This window comes from Zingiber officinale, chromosome 11A, assembly GCF_018446385.1.
Source record: "Zingiber officinale cultivar Zhangliang chromosome 11A, Zo_v1.1, whole genome shotgun sequence".
In the NCBI taxonomy this organism is placed as follows: Eukaryota; Viridiplantae; Streptophyta; class Magnoliopsida; order Zingiberales; family Zingiberaceae; genus Zingiber; species Zingiber officinale.
This window is the reverse complement of record NC_056006.1, coordinates 3,123,693-3,144,483: the sequence shown is the minus strand read 5'-3', so window position 1 is coordinate 3,144,483 and position 20,791 is coordinate 3,123,693. Positions and strand designations below refer to the sequence as shown.

The 20,791-nt window shown below is 39.1% G+C and overlaps 1 protein-coding gene across 1 annotated transcript; it reads left to right on the top strand.

Annotated features, from left to right (window-relative positions):
* The first annotated feature begins 1,982 nt into the window (after positions 1-1,982).
* LOC122032863 lies at positions 1,983-3,432 on the top strand. Its single transcript, XM_042592176.1, has 2 exons — positions 1,983-2,584; positions 2,651-3,432. The coding sequence occupies exons 1-2, from the start codon at positions 2,187-2,189 to the stop codon at positions 3,213-3,215; spliced, it is 963 nt and encodes a 320-aa protein (XP_042448110.1). The 5' UTR covers positions 1,983-2,186; the 3' UTR covers positions 3,216-3,432.
* Positions 3,433-20,791: the final 17,359 nt, after the last annotated feature.

Genomic DNA, 20,791 nt, shown 5'->3' with positions numbered 1-20,791 from the left:
CTTTCTAAAAATAATTGAAATGGGAAAAACAACGTAACGTGACAATAACCTCTCCGAAAATAATTGAAATGGAAATAATTAAAATGTGAAAAACAACGTGACAATAGCTTCTCCGGAAATAAATGAAATGGAGGGACCACTTGCTGATAAATAATTAATTGAAATGGGAAAAAAAACGTGACAAATAACTTCTCCGAAAATAATCGAAATTGAAATGGAGGGACCACTTACTGATAATAATACAATATCTTCTCCGAAAATAATTGAAATTGACATGGAGGGACCACTTACTCATAGATAATACAATAAATTCTCCGAAAATAATTGAAATTGGACTGATAAATAATTGAAATGGGACAATAACGTGACAATAACTTCTCCAAAAATAATTGAAATAATAAACGAAAGGAAGCAAAAATATGACAAAGTTTTCAATTAAAGACCAGACCATATATTTTAATTAATTTATAACAGAGAGATCATGTTTATGGCTCTTGTGGCTGGTTAATGCGTAGATAAGGAGACTGATGAATGAAAAGATGAGTTGTCACTATATATATAGGCAATTCACAAGATAAGGCTAATAAAACCCCATATTGATATATAAAAAAGGATCTTGCGTGATTTGAATCCAAAACTTAGCCATCGAAGTAAAAACTGGCTAATTTTCTTATATATTATATTATCCAAAAGTATAATGTTTTTATTATTAATTATAATTATAAATTCAGTTAACTATCCTGAGATAATTGGTTCGATGATTGATCTGGTCCTATAAAAATTTTTCATCGACCATCAGATAAATCGAGAAGCGCATATGGTGATCAGCCCAGAAGTTCAGTATCTTTTGGTTACGTTCTATATTTGGAGAAAAAATTCCTATAAATATGTCATACCTGAAAAATCCAATTGTGAATACTAAAATAATAACTTAAATATTTTATCATGGTACCATACCCCCGGGGACTATCATTAATTATAGAGGAATCGTAGGCTAGCTGAAAGCTAAACAAACCTAATTTTATGCTCAAGTAATTATGATACGTGACAAGTTACCTAGGATCGGACCATAGGCTGATAAATATATAATTTAAATGGAGCACCAGTTTCTGAAATAATTGAAATGGAAAACAATAATGGAAAGAAACAAAATAAAAGTGCAATGCCGCGAATAAAAAAAGACAAATGATTAATTAGACTGGGTAACACACGAGTCTAGCATGATTAATTTAATTCTATGGAAGTTTTTTATCGGTTATCAAGATAAATCGAGAAGCACATATAGCGGATGACCTAGAAATCTAGTATCTCTTAGTTGTAAGTCTTATTTAGAGAAAAAATTATTATAAATATATCGTAGTTGAGAATCGAATCGTAAATACTTAATTAGGAGATAACGGAGTGTCTTTACTGCTCTACCATAGCCCCAGCTTAAGGCCGTGAATAAGAGGGAACGAAGAGAAGCCATTAGATGTAATCCAACGGACAGGATCCACTGCTCTAGAATGGCGCTTCATTTTGCATGAGAACAATACTTGTGGCGGTGAATTAAAAAATGACTTGTATGGAATCCGTTGGGAATTCCTCTCTATTCCGTGGCACGCCATATTATTCAAAATATCCGATGTATGTGGCAATGACGTGTCCTGTCATTGCCTAATGATGGTGGCATTGTTGCAAAAAAGATGAATATGTTTGTTCCTAGTGTTTCCGTCAATTTGTCTTAAGTCAATACGGAGGAGATAAATTATGGACGGCTACTAGTTTTTGAAATAGTGACTAGCACATAAAAGAGATATTTACCTCGTCTTTATCAAAATTCGAACCCTAAATCTCATTGTGATAATACTTCATGCGCTAACCACTAGAGTCATCCGAGGGGATATCATTGTCAAATGATTACCACATGGGATGATGGCATGTCGGCATATTTGGCCTATAAATATAGCTTCAGCTTCTTGCAATTTGGTATCGAGAAAGAGAGGGGTACAAAGTTTAGAAGAGATAGTGAGAGTATTTAATTTGCTTCTATATATATTAATATTATAATTGCCTCCTCTGCAGTTATTGTTTTCCTGAAAGATGAGAGGCTCCGGCAGCTCGCCCAGCTGATTCGCAACCACGAAGTTAACAACTTATACCACATAACTTTCCAAAACTTAGGGGACCAACTCGAATACCTGAGGATGAGCAACAATAACATGACAACCGTTAACACACTCCTGGACAACTGCAATGCGATAGTGATCAGGTACAAGGACGACGGTGTTCGCCGGCCCATCGCCGAACAGATTCTTGCCTATACAGAGCACTGCCTCAACAACGCACTTCAGCTCATCAGGAACTACACGCTGCGAAGGAGCTATCTCGACAAAATGACGGATCACCAACTGCAACTCTTCCAAGCGCTGGAGGAGTTGGACACTTCGAGTGGAGATGCTGTGCTTGATTTCACCGAATCCATTCAGGAACACGACCGATTGGTCATGAGCTACATGAGGTTGAATCTCAACTCTCATGCTTCAGCAGAATTCTCAAGATATCTCAGGAACGTCGGCATTGGCTTTGACGAACTAGTTCGAAGGTGAGGTTAATTAATTAGACATATATATATCTTTAATTCAATTTAATTTTTATTGTATGTATGCAGTTACCAAAGTAGGCTTGGGTATACGGGACGGTTTGAGGACTTGGAAATAGAACAAAAGCTAGAGGTATATGCCGCAATAATTGAGGCATCGGGCCGGCTAAGTGTGTTATTGCCTGAGCAGGGGAAGGGAGACGACACAGTACTGAAGGCTTCGTCGATAACATATCGAGAGAAGAAACCTAATTATGGTTCGGCAGCCATGTTCCTGATAGATGTGGGACAGATAATCTGGGACGTGTATTCGTCGGACCACCCAATCACGACGGCTACGAGAGAGGCCTTAGTTCTGGCAGCAGAAACAGGTGGAGCAGCTTTGGGAAAGCTTGTGGGAGTTGCTATAGCGACTCAGTTAACTGGTCAAGCAGCTACTACGTTGTTCGTCACGGCCGTCGGACTAATCGGAGGATTTGTGGGAGGTTTTATTCTTGGAGCCGTTGCCGGGTTCTTGTTCGATCGGATTTTCAGCTCCGGTGGGGCAGCCGTCCTTCCGACTGATGGATTTATCCTCTATGTTGCTGCCATGCCTAATGGCCACGACTTGGCCAAACAAATTGCCCATATTTAAGTTAATAATCAATACCACCAGACAATTGTAAATAAATAAATCTGTTTTTATATACAATGATATGCTGGTGATGAAATAAAAATAAATATTCAGTGACTGGAATAGAAATTATATTCCCATGTATCTTGAGTTGAGTGTGTAATCCAAAGGCTCTACTGCCTGAGCTTTTAGGAAAATATTGTAATATTGCATTTCAAATATATATTAGTTTGATGTCGATCAACTCTTGCCGCTGAGACGTCCTTTGATGTCGATCAACTCCTTGATATTCTTTCCTATGTCGACCGTTCGGCCGGTGATACTATCGACGGTTGGGAGACAACAAATATTGATGGTATCCTTGTTTAGCAGTCTGACAATTTTTCCTCGATTGTAATGATAATAATCTTGGGTATCGTGGGTCGTTGAGTTGTGATATGTAATAAATTTAGTTGGAGTCCATCTAAGGGGCTCAGGGCATTCCACCCGCTCGACCTCCACATGTTGCACACAGAAGAATTACATTGATCAAATGTCTACATTTATGCTAAGTGTAGTTGTCCATTTAATTTATATTATAGATAACATAGTGTAAGATGACACACAGAAGATCATATTATCAATTCCTTATAAATTATAAATAGTAGCTCACAACCAAGATGGAATGAGACAAACCATTAGAGTGGTTGCAGTGTAATTTGGTATTAGTTTATCTTGACTATAAAATTACACTAGTACACTATGAGTGTATTTAGCAGGACCATTTGAGGTAGTTTCTTTTTATACTCACTATACAAAAGAACAAAACCTCTGTTATTATGGAAGTGCGTACTCTTAATCATGATATAATAACAAGCACGTATACTTAATATTTATTTCTTTAATTTATCAAAGGGTGAGATTTAGTTCGTTAAATCAATAGGCACGATAAGTTGAGAAATGATATTATTTATATGGTGTGTTATTGATTATAGAATGAAATTGTGTCCTAGTAATCTAGGTTGATGATGTCCCCTTGAGGAGCTCATAAGGATTGTCATGTAAACCCTGCAGGTGGACTTAGTCCGACATGACAATAAGGTTAAGTGGTATTATTCTTGGAGCTAAATATTAATTAAGTGAGTTGTCAGTAACTTATTTAATTAGTGGACATTCGATATCTTAAACATAGGGAGACTAACGCACTCATGATATGAAGGACCCCATATTGTAATATGGGATTAGTGCGGTAGTGCAATAATAACTCTTTAGTGGTATGAGTTATTATTGATGAACTTGAGTTGGGTGTTCGGGGCGAACACGGGAAGCTTAAGCTCATCGGGAGACCAAAATCACCTCTCGGTCTATGTTGTAGCCTCTTATTTATAAAGTCTTATATCCACTTAAAGTCAAGCTTCTTACCCATCTTGTTGTGGCCGGCCAATCCAAGCTTGGAGCCCAAGCTATGGTCGGCCAAGCCAAAGATTGGAGCCAAGTTGTGGCCGGCCAAGCTTGAAGCCCAAGCTAGGTGGCCGACCACATAAAATTAAAAGGGTATTTTAAATTTTAAAATCTTTTCTTTTGTGGAAGCCATGGTTTTAAAAGAGAATTTTTAAATTTTAAAATATTCCCTTTTATAGCTATCTACAAAGGATTAAGAAAGAGGTTTGATATCTTTCCTTATTTGTAGTTAAAAGAAATATTTTAATTTTTGATAAAACTTTACTTTTTTATAACCATCCACATATTTTAAAAGAGAGATTTTAATTTATAAAATTTTTCTTTTATAACCAACAAGAGAAATTTTTATTAAAATTTCTTACAGGAAATAAATAAGAAGGTTTAATTTTATGTTTAAAACTTTCCTTATTTTGGAGTACAAGTATATGACCGGTCATGACAAGCATTAAAGAAAGTTTTAATTTTTTGTTTTAAAACTTTCCTTTTTAGTCATTGGCAAGGAATATAAGGAAGTTTTAATTATGTTTAAAACTTTTCTTTTTTTTTGCCAAGACCAAGGATTATAAAAGAGATGGAGGGGTGCCTCATGAGATAACACATCTTTTATTCCTCTCTTCCAATCCTTTGGTGGCCGATCCTTGCCCTTTTCTCTTCTCCTTTTGTTTTCTCTCTTGGAGGCCGGCGACATCAAGCATTGCTTTCTCTTGGTGGCCGGTTGCTTGAAGGAGAAGAAGAAGAGAAGGAAGCTCTCTTGTCTAGCATCCCTTGGAGGTTAGTGTAGGATCGAAAAGAATTTAGATATCTCCACAATAGCATGATATTGTCCACTTTGGGCCTAAACCCTCATGACTTTGCTCTTGGGCTCTCCCCAAAAGGCCTCATGCCAATGGAGATATCTTTTCTCTTATAAACCCATGATTTTTCCCATGTGTTTCCAATATGGGACTATGTTTGCAACCTTGCAACCCCAACAATCCCCCCCTCAAACAAAGGACCATAGGCTTCCCACGTCCGATCCTAGACCCACCAGGTCTTCCTGCCCCTCGGTCCACCCGACCTACTAGGACTTCATTGCCTAGTCGCAACTAGGACTTCCTGCCTGGTGTCTGGTCCTCTTGATCTGAACATAGGAGCCCCTACTTTCTTTGTTCGAGGTCAATATTGTACCCACATGGCTCAATCAGACCATAGCTCTTGTGCACAGTCGGCGGTTAAACCTTCTGGCAGTCTGGGCTCTGATACCAATTGTAGGATCGAAAAGAATTTAGATATCTCCACAATAGCATGATATTGTCCACTTTGGGCCTAGACCCTCATAACTTTGCTCTTGGGCTCTCCCCAAAAGGCCTCATGCCAATGGAGATATCTTTTCTCTTATAAACCTATGATCTTTCCCATGTGTTTCCAATATGGGACTATGTTTGCAACCTTGCAACCCCAACAGTTAGTTGGTGGCCGAATCTAGGAAGGAAAGAAAGAAGTTTGGGTGGATTTCATGTTGGAAGATCGTCACCCACACGACGTCCAAGAGAATGAGAGGAATACAGCAAAAGAACTAGACGTCTATAAGCTACAAAAGGTATAACTAGTTATTAGTTTTCGTATCATAACTAGTTCATTTTTTGTATAGATCTTGAAAAATCAAACACAAGAGGTTATCGGTTTTAGGTTATCGTTTATGTTATCAATTTTATTGTTCAATTTCATGTTTCGATATTGTGCTTCTATTCTGGTCTCTATAGTTAAACCTAGTTTACTGTAAGAAGTTAAATATCCGATTTCTTTGAAAAGCTTTGTCTATGAAGTGGTGGATGATCCCATACCCAAGAAGGCCTAGTGCCTCGCCATGTTTAACCTGGAAGCCGATCTTTGAAATAGATATTTGATTAATTTCTGTAATATAGTTTAACTTAGGAAGATCACATCAGTTAAACTTGGAGTAAAAATGTTAAGTATCGTTTCCAATCCAAGTTTAACTTCTGAAGGATAATTTGGATTAATAATGTTAAGCATCATTTGCAATCCAAATTTAACTTCAGTAGAGCACATGAGTAGCTAGGATAGTTCTATGCTTGTACAAATTTTTGTACAGGGGAACTAGGATGGTATTCCGAGTAACAACCAACAATTGGTATCAGAGCAAGGTTTTTAGCCTCTGTGTGTTCGATTTTTAGTTTAATTATGCACATGTCATACATATTTTAGGCAGGATAATAGTAGGATATGCAAATAGATTAACTCTGTGGTTGCAGGCTCCAACTATTATGGCCTATTGTGATTGTGTGTGATTGGACCCTAAGACATGTTGAGGGCATTTTATGTGTGTGCATGATTGTATTTAATTTATTAAATACAGCAGGAGCTATATTAGTTTTAGGATTTTACATTTTGTTTGATCTAGACTTTATGTACATTCCTTTGTGAAATATAGGAACGATATATGTAAAATTTTATTTTTATCGCGGATCGTATCCTTGCGAGGCGTGGTGCTATTTGAGGACCAGAGGCGCAGCAGAAAAGGAAGCTCGATGGACGCGACGACATGAGCCCTAGGGTTGGCGGCTAGTTTTGATGACTGCTAGGGTTCGTGGCACACGGAGGACAACTATGGATAAAGGCCATAATAGTTGAATTTTTTTTCTTATTTATTGCCTTTTATGCTGTGTGTGCTTGTGTTTGTGTGCTTGTGTGCATGTTAAAATTCCTCGTTCTAAATAACTAAGTGAGAGAGGAATTTAATTAAATTCCACGGTCTCCATTACTGGTTTATGTAAGTGATACATTCAATATTGTGCGTTGGCTCTGAGTGCCTTCCTCCACATCGAATGAGTTTGTTTGCAGATCACTAGATCAAACTTCCTTAATGGATGATTATAGGAAATTATTTAGGATGTGTATGATCTTCTCCATCTGAAGGGGCACAATCCTATTTAGTGGACTTAGTATCAAGTAATGGTATACACTTTGGCACATTTAATAGTATCATCCCCATCGGAGTCACTGTTATTATTTGTGTGACCGAAGAAAGACCAACTATTAATTTGTCATAAAGCTAGGAAAACCCCCCTCTTATAAATTATTGAATTTGTATACGTCCACACTATCGTGACATACAAAATTCATGGTGTTTGAGGTAATTTTATTTGACATAAAGTTAGGTTGACAAAATAAAATTAATGGGAAAACCCTCTTCTTACAAATGATCGAATTTGTATACGTCCACACCATTGTGGCATACAAAATTCACGGTGTTTGAGGTAATTTTAGGTTGACAAGATAATTAATGGGTAAAACTCTCCTCTTACAAATGTTTGAATTTGTATACGTCTACACTATCATGGTATACAAAATTCACGGTGTTTGAGGTGTTGGTGAATTTAAATGATATTGTTTGAGGAATCAATATTATTTTAAATTCTAAAGTTTTGACCAAATATTTGATCGAAGATAGATCAACTATTAATTTTATTTATCATAAAGTTAGGTTGACAAGATAATAAAATTAATGTTTAAATTTGTGTATATCAACACTAACGTGGCATACAAAATTCACGGTGTTTTGAGGTGTTGGTAAATTTAAATGATATTGAGGAATCAATATTATTTTAAGGTCTGGATCAAATATTTTGTGATTCTTAGGATTTCAAATAGTTTTCAATCCCCTAGCTGTTATATTAGAGAATACACTTACAAGTCCCAATTATATTAATTGGAAACAAAAAGTAGACTGCCCTCACAATATTGAGAACAATAAATGTGTATTCTATTCATTAGTTGTTGAAACATGTTTAGTGGTGTTATTTATCGGTACCTGGTGTGTAGATACGGGAGCCACTGATCATGTCTGTAATTCATTACAGGGGTTCCAGGAAACCCGACAACTACATGAAGGGGAAATCACCGTCTACATGGGCAATGCTACGAAAGTGGCGACCGTTGTAGTGGGAGATGTTTATTTAGGAATAAAATATTGATTTTAAGAAATTATCTTTATGTACCAAGTTTTAGAAAGAACTTGATTTCAGTTTCTAAATTTTTTAAGGATAGATATTCTATTTTTTTTATGACAAAGTGGTTGTCAAGAAAAATAGGAAGATTATCTGTTCTGGTACATTGGTTGGCAATTTGAAAACTCTAAATCCAATAACTCCTATGATGCAATAAAAGGAAATTAATAACACATTTTCTAATTCTAATAAGAGAAAGCAACCTTCGAAAATGAACCAAATATATCTTTGGCATCTAAGGCTAGGTCATATTAACTTGAGTAGGATTCAAAGGTTAATAGCCGATGGACTTTTGGGTTCATTGGTGGTGGAAAACTTTCCAACCCGCGAGTCTTGCTTGGAAGGAAAAATGACCAAGAGACCTTTTAAGGTTAAGGGGTATAAAGCCAAAAATATGTTGGAATTGGTTCATTCTGATTTGTGTGGACCTATGACTATCCATGAAAGAGGTGGTTTCAAATATTTCATCTCTTTTATAGATGACTATTCGAGATACGGGTACATTTACTTGATGCGCCGCAAGTCTGAGTGCTTTGATAAGTTCAAAGAATACAAGGCTGATGTGGGGAATGGTAAAAGTATCAAGACACTATGGTCTGATCGTGGTGGAGAGTACCTCTTAGGAGAGTTTAGAAGTTACTTATCAGAGGTCGGGATTCAATCCCAATTGTATGCACCTGGTACACCCCAACAGAATGGTGTAGCAGAACGAAGGAATATGACTCTTAAGGAAATGGTTAGATCGATGATGTGTTATTCAGAATTACCAAATTCGTTCTGGGGATATGCTTTAGAAACGGCTGTTTACATTCTGAACTTGGTACATTCTAAATCAGTACCCTTTGCTCCCACAGAATTGTGGAATGGGCGTAAGCCTAGTCTGAATCATGTTCGGATTTGGGATAGTCCAGCATATGTGCTGAAGGGAGATGCTGATAAGTTGGAATCTCGTACAGAAGTTCGCCGGTTTATAGGTTATCCTAAAGGAACGAAACGTGGTTTGTTTTATAGTCCTAAAGATTAGAAGGTCATTGTTAGCACTAATGCTCAATTTTTAGAAGAGGACTATGTAATGAACCATAAGTCCATGAGTGAAATTAGTCTAGAAGAAATAAGAGAGGACACGTCTACTTTAGTACCAATAATGCAAGGTGAAATATCACAAGAAACTGCAACACGTATCACAAATGATACACAACTACAGATAGTGCCTCGTCGTAGTGGGAGAGTTGTTAGGCAACTTGAAAGATTCATATTTTTGGGAGTCTTTAGACTTGATCCTAGGTAAACATGAACCTGATCCCCGAATATATGACGAAGCACTCCAAGATAAAGATGCAGCATCTTGGCAAAGAGCAATGAATTCCGAAATAGAATTTATGCATTCTAACAAAGTCTGAGAGCTAGTAGAACCATCAAATGGTGTAAAATCTATTGGATGTAAATGGATCTACAAAAGAAAAAGAGGGACAAACGGGAAGGTGGAAACCTTCAAAGCAAGACTTGTTGCGAAGGGGTATACTCAGAAAGAGGGAATTGATTATGAGGAAACCTTTTTGCCAGTAGCTATTGTTGGTGCAACATCCCTCAGGTCAAGGTTGACCTGTTTGACCAAGCTTGAGTCTTGGTTTGGGTTTCGATGTTTGACAATGCAAGGTTGATTGAAGAAGAGTCAAGTAGGTCAAGGATGATCGGATACTTGACTGGGAAGTCCTAACTGGGATGTTAGGCAGGAGAAAAATCCTGGTGAGTGAAGCCAGGTGAAAGACCTAGTGAGTGAAGCTAGACAATTGGGAAAGTCCTGGTGAGTGAAGCCAGGTGAAAGACCTAGTGAGTGAAGCTAGGCAATTGGGAAGTCCTAGTGAGTGAAGCTAGGCAGGAGGAAAATCCTGGTGAGTGAAGCCAGGTGAAAGACCTAGTGAGTGAAGCTAGGCAATTGGGAAAGTCCTGGTGAGTGAAGCCAGGCAAGAGAAATCCAGATGGGTCAAGGTTGACCAGACATCTGGTGAGAGTCCAAGTAGGTCAAAGGGATTGACTGGATACTTGGCACGAGGAAGAAAAGTCCAAGTAGGTCTTAGGGAGTGACAGGATACTTGGCAAGAAGAGAAAAGTCCAAGTGGGACAAAGGGATTGACCAGACACTTGGTGAGAGAGTCCTAGCTGGTCAAGGGTGACCGGATGCTAGGTCTTATGTACCAACAAGTCATGGTTGACTAGATGTTGGTTTAGGGGGCTTTGGGCTTAGTTTTGGGCAAAAACCAAGATCTGGATTGATCAGCCGATTGATCCAGCAGGTTTGGATTGATCCGTGGATTGATCCAGCAGGTTTGGATTGATCCGTGGATTGATCCAGCAGGTTTGGATTGATCCGTGGATCGATCCAGCAGATCTGGATCGATCAGTGGATCGATCCAGAAGATCTGGATCGATCGGCCGATCGATCCGGTGAGTCCCCGCGAACAGAACCCCTCTGGATCGATCGGTGGATCGATCCAGAGGTCCCAATCGATCAGTGGATCGATTGGGACACTGCTACTTCGCGTGATAAGCGCTGGATCAATCCGTGGATCTATCCAGGCGTTTTTCCAGAGCACAGAGGCGCTCTGGATCGATCCGTGGATCGATCCAAAGCCTCCCCGATCGATTGGGAGCATTCCAATCGATCGGGATTCGACCGTTAGCGTCGATTTAAGCCGCAGGCGTTCATTTCCTTCGGCAACTCTTCACCGATTCATTCCGGATTCATCACAGCTCCTCCCCAGCACTCTCTAAGCTCCTCACTGCCAGTTCTTGAAGGTTCTTGGAGGTTCATCCAAGTCAAGAGGCGAGTTGCAACGAGAAGAAGAAGAAGCTAGGGTTTTTACTGCATCTCTTGTAAGCTTTTGCTTATTCTTTACTACCCTTTCTTCTACTTGTATTGAGAGTCTTGTAGGGCTTCTCCGCCTTCGGTAGTTACCGAAAAGGAGTGTTTATTAGTGGAGGTGTGTGTGTGTGCGTGGATCCTTGGACTAGTCACCTCTTGTGAGGTGGATACCAAGTAAAATCCCATTGTTAGCATTGTTGTAGTTTGTTTCTTTGTATTCCGCTGCGCATCACTTTGAAGAAACAAGCAACGAAGCACGACGAGCGCACGCGAAGCTATTCCCCCCCCCCCCCCCCCTCTAGCTACTTTTCGGTCCTAACAAGTGGTATCAGAGCGAGACCGCTCTTCACCGAAATCATCACCGGAAGGGTCAAGCATAACAAGAAGAGCTAGAGGGTGAAGAAGTTGAAGCAAAATTGTCAAAGCCAAAGAAATTCAAAAGCTCAACTTCTACAATGGAATTCCGAGATGGGCTCGGATTCGACACGAGGGTGGCTCCACCATACACTTCCACGAGCTTTGATTCTTGGAAATCAAGAATCGAAAATTTTCTTATGATGGAGATAGAGCAATGGTTTGCTCTTATGGAAGGCTTCAAGACTCCAACAAACTCAAAGGGCAAAGTTCTCAAGAGGAGCAAGTGGAGTCAAGAGCAAGTCCAAAGGTGCGAGGCCAATGACAAAGTGACCAAGCTTTTGGTCAATTTATTGCCAAGCACCATCCTTTGCAAAATTGGAGAATTTGAAGATGCAAAGGAATTGTGGAGTAAATTGGCCAAGCTTCATGAAGAGATCCCCTCCACTTTACAAGAGCAAGAAGAATCCAGAGAGGGTGACTCTTTGGAGCAAGACCAAGAGGAGGACTCCAAGGTTGAGAGATGCTCAACCTCCGAAGAAGAAGTCCAAGAAGAAGCTTCATCTTCAAGGGAGTGCAATGAAGAGAACAAGGAGGGAGCATACTCCTTGTTCCGTGTACAAGATGATGAAGCCTCCACCTCTAGGATTGAGGGGGAGTGTAGATCAATGAACCCGGAGCAAGAAGAGGCCTCCACATCCGGGTCAAGTGAAGAAGAAGAAGATGGTGCCACCTCCAAAATTCAAGAAATATCAAATGGAGGAGCAAGTGCCATCCCTACACAAGAAGGTATAAATGTCTCAATTAAAAATAAAAATCATATAATATGTTTTGAGTGTAGGGAAAGTGGGCACTACAAGAGCAAGTGTCCCAACTTGGCCAAGAAGAAGGGTCAAGTGACACAAAAGGGCAAGGAGAAGCCCAAGGAGACCACCCCCGGGACAAAGAAGAGCAAGGAGCACATTGTGTGCTTCTTGTGTCAACAAAAAGGGCATTACCGAAGTCAATGCCCCAAGGGGAAGAAGATGGTCAAGGGTCAAGGAGGCACTAGTTAAGGGGGAGCCTCCAAGGTAAAGAAGAAGGTAACATTTATTGAGCCTACCCCTTTACGTTATGGTAAAAAGCATGATAGTTCAAATTTTTATCATTTTAATGCAATTTACCATAAGAATAGAAATCATGAGGGCATTAAGGAAAAGCATGTGGCCCTACATGCCAAGACTACCCAACCTAAGGTTAGGAAGGTAGATAGACATTTGGGCAAGAACACTAAGGAAAATAGATACAAGCCCAAGAATAAAAATGCTCATGGATCAAATGAAAAATCAAATACTAAGGACTTAGTGAGGGAAAATCAAGTCTTGAGGTCAAGACTTGATAAATTAGAAAAGACCCTAAAAAGATTGGAAAATGTCCTATTAGGGAAAAATGAGCATAACCTAGGTTTAGGGGTACAAAAGCCATCCAATTGCCATAGAGGTTGGGGGTACAAACCCAAAGCTAAAATGGATGTGCCTAGTTATCATAAGGTTTCATATAGTTATGGAACAAACCCTAGGTCTAGAGGTCAAGTCAAGGATACAAGGGAAGATATCCCTAGAAGTATCTTTGCAACCAAAGTGACTAAGACTTCTAAGAAGTCTAAGAAAGTCGCTAACAAGGTCACAAGGGAGGCTATCCCTAGAGTTGACCTAGAAAATGTGACCAAGGCTTCTAAGAAGCCCAACAAGGTCACTAGGAAGGTATCTAGGGAAGTTATCCCTAGTGAGTACCTAGAGCATCCAAGGAGCACCAATAGGTGTTGGGTTCCTAGGAGCATCTTCTCTACCCCATAGATGGGTTAGAGAGTGTCAACTCTGATTAGAAGGGTAGTTAACCCAACTTTGAGGAAATTGACACTCAAGGAGCATTTTCAAGGTTTTTGTTAACCTTTGAAAATGAAATGGAATTATTATTTACTCCTTGAAAGAGTAAAATGTGCCTAATGGTGGAAAAATTGATTTTATCTTAAAATGGCATAAATTGGGAAAACCTAGAGAAATACCAAGTTGAGATTTTGGTATTCTCTTAGAAATTTAAGGCAATCCGGGCCTTGATTTATGTGATTACTCCTGAGGAAAAATGGAATATGCCAACATTTGAGGAAATGCTTAATTTTTAAGTGGCATAAACAAATCAAGAGAAATAGAAATGTCAATTTAAGTTTTGGCATTTCTTTGAAGCATTTAGGGCAATCTAGGTTTAACGTTTTAAGTTAAAACACGTGGTATATTTTGGGTTAGCTAAGTGGGTAAGGATACTTAGAAAGGTAATTTAGGTATATTTTATTTATGTTAAACCTTGCCATGATTGTTTGCCCATTATATGCCATGGCATCATGGTTTATTTTTTTTTATTCATGTTTTATTATGAAAAATCCAAAAATACCATGTCATGACATTCATACATCATGTAGTTATAGGATATTTTCTTTTGAAAATTATTTCCTTTTGATGTATGCCATAACATAATCATGCATTAAGTTTAATTCCTTGTAATTAAGGACAAATGTCATTTAACAACACTTATTAACAAGTGACATCCTAGGTGGATGTCTAATATCTCTAAAATACCTAGATAGATATGCATGATTCCTAGAATAGGGCAAAACCAAAATCTCACATCTCACAAGGACTATAAGGTGACTTGTATGTGTTTTAGTGCACATTAGATACAAGTGAGATGTTAGGAAGATGAATAAAACTCATGATGTTGATTTAGTGCATTCTTTTGAGTTTTAGGTTCATCAAAACACATAGTTATGTGTTTTCTCATCATTGGGAAAGCTAATGTACAAGTCATGTGCATTAAGCCCAAGGAACATGGTGGGATATTGGTTTTGAAAATGTTTTCAAAATAATTTTGGAAAACCTTGGTGAAGGCTATCTTTTGATAGTAATCACCATTGAATAGTTAGACACAAACTTGAAGAAAACACTAAAGTTTTTGCAAGTTCTCAAGTTTGTGTCAATCTTTGAAAATATGATGTATTTTCATAGAAAACTATTTTCCCATGATAAATTATACCCTAAATAATGTCTACACAAATTTTTACGAATTTTAGAATTTTGTAGAATTTTCTAGGGGTTTCTGAAATTGGCTGAAATTGAATTTCAGCAATTTCAGGCCTCCAATCGATCAGTGGATCGATTGGAGTGCCTCAATCGATCAGCCGATCGACTGGATCGATCAGCCAATCGATCCAAGAAGATTGAATCGATCAGTGGATCGATTCAGCAGGGTTCAATCGATTGGAACCCAACTCCAATCAATTGAAGATGCTGATTTTGGCTGGGAAAACTTATTTTCAGCATTTTGAACCTATTTTAGTCTAGGTAACCATTCCAAACCCCTGAAAATACATTTGTATACATAAAAAGGGTGTTTTCGTGTGGAAAACAAGGATGGATTGGTTAAGGAAGGCTAAGTTGAAGTTTAGGTTGAGGTTTGTTTCAAATTTTGAATATTTGAACCTCAAAACTTCTAAAATTGGGTTTCCTAAAGTTTTGGGGATTCCAAGTCATTGTTGGTGCAATGACAGAAGTTACCACCATGTCTTTATGGGGAGGGACTCTTTAAAGACATAAAAATTATTTTTTCATGAACCTTGGAAGGTGGTTAACCTTCCGTTAAAAACATGCTCAACGTTGAGCGTTTGAACTTTAATGGGGAGTGGATATCCTCATTGTTCAAGTGGTTTCAAGTGGATAATGCTCAAGGATGAGCATTTGCCTACATTGGGGGAGAATGTAGGGTTAAGGTTAATGAAGGGTATGAGACCTTCATTATCGTGCTGATCACAACGAGTAAAGTTGTGAACGACGATGAGCAACTCTTCAGGGGGAGAGTTTTCAACAAGTGAATCTGTTGATGTGTGCCCAAAAATAAGGCATGGTTTGATGTGTGCCAATAGGGGGAGAATAAAAGGGAGTAAGTTAGGCTTTTATCACCTAGAGGGAGTTTGCCCTCTTAAGGGGAGAATGAAGGGCTTAACTTATGTATTCATTACCTAGTGGCATGAAGAAGGTTTAGGCTATGGAATTAGCCTAACTTACATGTGGTATTGTAAGTGATAGTGTTGGTATTGTCAAACATCAAAAAGGGGGAGATTGTTGGTGCAACATCCCTCAGGTCAAGGTTGATCTGGTTGACCAAGCTTGAGTCTTGGTTTGGGTTTCGATGTTTGACAATGCAAGGTTGATTGAAGAAGAGTCAAGTAGGTCAAGGATGACCGGATACTTGACTGGGAAGTCCTAACTGGGATGTTAGGCAGGAGAAAAATCCTGGTGAGTGAAGCTAGGTGAAAGACCTAGTGAGTGAAGCTAGGCAATTGGGAAAGTCCTGGTGAGTGAAGCCAGGTGAAAGACCTAGTGAGTGAAGCTAGGCAATTGGGAAGTCCTAGTGAGTGAAGCTAGGCAGGAGGAAAATCCTGGTGAGTGAAGCCAGGTGAAAGACCTAGTGAGTGAAGCTAGGCAATTGGGAAAGTCCTGGTGAGTGAAACCAGGTAAGAGAAATCCAGATGGGTCAAGGTTGACCAGACATCTGGTGAGAGTCCAAGTAGGTCAAAGGGATTGACCGGATACTTGGCACGAGGAAGAAAAGTCCAAGTAGGTCTTAGGTAGTGACCGGATACTTGGCACGAGGAAGAAAAGTCCAAGTAGGTCTTAGGGAGTGACCGGATACTTGGCAAGAAGAGAAAAGTCCAAGTGGGTCAAAGGGATTGACCAGACACTTGGTGAGAGAGTCCTAGCTGGTCAAGGGTGACCGGATGCTAGGTCTTATGTACCAACAATTCATGGTTGACTAGATGTTGGTTTAGGGGGCTTTGGGCTTGGTTTTGGGCAAAAACCAAGATCTGGATTGATCAGCCGATTGATCCAGCAGGTTTGGATTGATCCGTCGATTGATCCAGCAGGTTTGGATTGATCCGTGGATTGATCCAGCAGATCTGGATCGATCAGTGGATCGATCCAGAAGATCTGGATCGATCGGCCGATCGATCCGGTGAGTCCCCGCGAACAGAACCCCTCTGGATCGATCGGTGGATCGATCCAGAGGTCCCAATCGATCAGTGGATCGATTGGGACGCTGCTACTTCGCGTGATAAGCGTTGGATCGATCCGTGGATCGATCCAGGCGTTTTTCCAGAGCACAGAGGCGCTCTGGATCGATCCGTGGATCGATCCAAAGCCTCCCCGATCGATTGGGAGCATTCCAATCGATCGGGATTCGACCGTTAGAGTCGATTTAAGCCGCAGGCGTTCATTTCCTTCGGCAACTCTTCACCGATTCATTCCAGATTCATCACAGCTCCTCCCCAGCACTCTCTAAGCTTCTCACCGCCAGTTCTTGAAGGTTCTTGGAGGTTCATCCAAGTCAAGAGGCGAGTTGCAACGAGAAGAAGAAGAAGCTAGGGTTTTTACTGCATCTCTTGTAAGCTTTTGCTTATTCTTTACTACCCTTTCTTCTACTTGTATTGAGAGTCTTGTAGGGCTTCTCCGCCTTCGGTAGTTACCGAAAAGGAGTGTTTATTAGTGGAGGTGTGTGTGTGTGCGTGGATCCTTGGACTAGTCACCTCTTGTGAGGTGGATACCAAGTAAAATCCTATTGTTAGCATTGTTGTAGTTTGTTTCTTTGTATTCCGCTGCGCATCACTTTGAAGAAACAAGCAACGAAGCTCGACGAGCACACGCGAAGCTATTCCCCCCCCCCCCCCCCCTCTAGCTACTTTTCGGTCCTAACAGCTATGTTTAAGTCTATCCGGATACTCTTATCTATTGCTGCTCATATGAATTATGAGGTTTGGCAAATGGATGTCAAGACAGCTTTCCTTAACGGAAGTTTTGAAGAAAACATCCATATGAAGCAATCAGAGGGGTTTGTTACAAAGGGCAAAGAGCATCTTGTATGTAAGCTCAATCGATCTATTTATGGACTGAAGCAAGCTTCAAGATCTTGGAACATCCGGTTTAATGAAGTAATCTAGTCTTATGGATTTATTCAGTGTCCGGATGAGTCTTGTGTATACAAGAAGTATGACAGAAACGTGGTGGTATTTCTTGTACTATACGTAGATGACATTTTGTTAATGCGGACTTGGGAGAATGCGGGCATATTCGATATGTCCAAGCAATTCGATATGAAGGATTTGGGAGAATGCGGACATATTCTTGGGATTAAAGAAATAAGGGATCGCAAGAAAAGAATGTTGTGCTTATCCCAAGCTTCATATATCGATACTATCCTAGCTCGTTTTAGCATGCAAAACTCTAAGAAAGGTTTTCTACCTTTTTGGCATGGAGTATCTTTATCTAAAGAGATGTCTCCTAAGACATCAAAAGAGATAGAGGAAATGAAGGCAGTTCCTTATACTTCAGTTGTAGGAAGTCTAATGTATGCAATGTTATGCACGAGACCGGATATCTGTTTTGCCGTGCGCATGGTTAGTAGATATCAAAGTAATCCAGGACATGGACATTAGACTGTCGTAAAGCATATATTAAAGTACTTGAGAAGGACTAGAGGTTATATGTTGGTTTACCAAGCAGATGATTTGCTCCCTGTGGGTTACACGGATTCTGACTTCCAATCAGATAGGGACAATAGTAAGTCTACCTCAGGTTATGTGTTTACTTTAGGAGGTGGAGCCATAGCATAGAGGAGTGTTAAGCAGAAATGCGTTTCAGACTCAACCATGAAGCTGAGTATGTGGCAGCCTCTGAGGCAGCCAAAGAAGCTGTATGGCTCAGGAACTTTTTGATGGAGTTAGATGTGATTCCTGGTTTGCCCAAAATCATCACAATTTATTGTGATAATAGCGGTGCAGTAGCAAACTCGAAGGAATCACGAGCCCATAAGGCGAGTAAACACATTGAGCGCAAGTATCATCTGATACGAGACATCGTAAAGCGAGGAGAAGTTGTTGTCACCAAGATTGCATCAGCAGATAACCTGGCAGATCCTTTCACTAAGGTCCTTCCGGCGAAAGCTTTTGATCGACATGTTAAGGGGATGAGAATCAGATGTATGGCAGTGTTTATGGCAGCATAATCTTTTAGTATAAGTGAGAGATTGTTAGAGTGTATATTAAAAGTCTAGCTTTTTGTATAAATATTTATTTTGAAATAAGAATCACATTGGTCAAATGTTTACATTTATGCTAAGTGTAGTTGTCCATTTAATTTATATTGTAGATAACATGGTGTGAGGTGACACACAGAAGATCATGTTATCAGTTCCTTATAAATTATAAATAGTAGCTCACAACCAAGATGGAATGTGACAAACCATTGGAGTTGTTATATTGTAATTTAGTATTAGTTTATCTTGACTATAAAATTACACTAGTACACTATGAGTGTATTGAGTAGGATCATTTGAGCTAGTTTCTTTTTATACTGACTACATAAAAGAAAAAACCTCTGTTATTATGGAAGTGCGTACTCTTAATCATGATATAATAACAAGCACGTATACTTAATATTTATTTCTTTAATTTATCAAAGGGTAAGATTTAGTTCGTTAAATCAATAGCCCGATAAGTTGGGAAATAATATTATTTATATGGTGTGTTGTTGATTATAGAATGAAACTGTGTCATAGTAATCTAGGTTGATGATGTCCCCTTGAGGAGCTCATAAGGATTATCATGTAAACCCTACAGGTGGACTTAGTTCGATATGACAATAAGGTTGAGTGATACTACTCTTGGAGCTAGATATTAATTAAGTGAGTTGGCAGTAACTCATTTAATTAGTGGGCATTCGATATTTTAAACACAGGGAGACTAACACACTAATGATATGAAGGAGCCCATATTGTAATATGGGATTGGTGCGGTAGTGCAATAATAACTCTTTAGTGGTATGAGTTATTATTGATGAACTTGAGTTGGGTGTTCGGGGCGAACACGAGAAGCTCAAGCTCATCGGGAGACCAAAACCAATTTCTCCTCTCGGTCCCTCTTGTAGACTCTTATTTATAAAGTCTTATATCCACCTAAAGCCAAGCTTATCACCCATCTTGTTGTGGCCGGCCAAGCCAAGCTTGGAGCCCAAGCTAGGGCCGACCAAGCCAAAGATTGGAGCCAAGTTGTGGTCGGCCAAGCTTGGAGCCCAAGCTAGGTGGCCGATCACATAAAATTAAAAAGGTATTTTAAATTTTAAAATATTTCATTTTGTGGAAGCCATGATTTTAAAATAGAGTTTTTAAATTTTAAAATATTTCCTTTTATAGCTATCTACAAAGGATTAAGAAAGATGTTTGATATCTTTCCTTATTTGTAGTTAAAAGAAATATTTTAATTTTTGATAAAACGTTCATTTGTTGTAACCATCCACATGTTTTAAAAAAGAGATTTTAATTTATAAAATTTTCCTTTTATAACCAACAAGGGATTTAAAAGAGAAATAAAATTTCTTACCAGAAACAAATAAGGAAGTTTTAATTTTATGTTTAAAACTTTCTTTGTTTGGAGCACAAGTATAGAGCCAGCCATGATAAACATTAAAGGAAGTTTTAATTTTTTGTTTTAAAACTTGCATTTTTAGTCATTGGCAAGGAATATAAGGAAGTTTTAATTATGTTTAAAACTTTCCATTTTTTTTTTTTGCCAAGACCAAGGATTATAAAAGAGATGGAGGGGTGCCTCATGAGATAACACATATTCTATTCCTCTCTTTTAATCCTTTGGTGGCCGCGACCCTTGTCCTTTTCTCTTCTCCTTTTGTTTTCTGTCTTGGAGGTCGGCGACATCAAGCATTGCTTTCTCTTGGTGGCCGGTTGCTTGAAGGAGAAGAAGAAGAGAAGGAAGCTCTCTTGCCTAGCATCCCTTGGAGGTTAGTTGGTGGCCGAATCTAGGAAGCAAAGGAAGAAGTTTGGGTGGATTTCATCTT

Coding starts and splice junctions, on each gene's coding strand:
- LOC122032863 (XM_042592176.1), top strand. CDS start 2,187: ATGAGCAACAATAACATGACAACCGTTAACACACTCCTGGACAACTGC. Junction 2,585..2,650: donor TTTGACGAACTAGTTCGAAG/GTGAGGTTAATT, acceptor GTATGTATGCAG/TTACCAAAGTAGGCTTGGGT.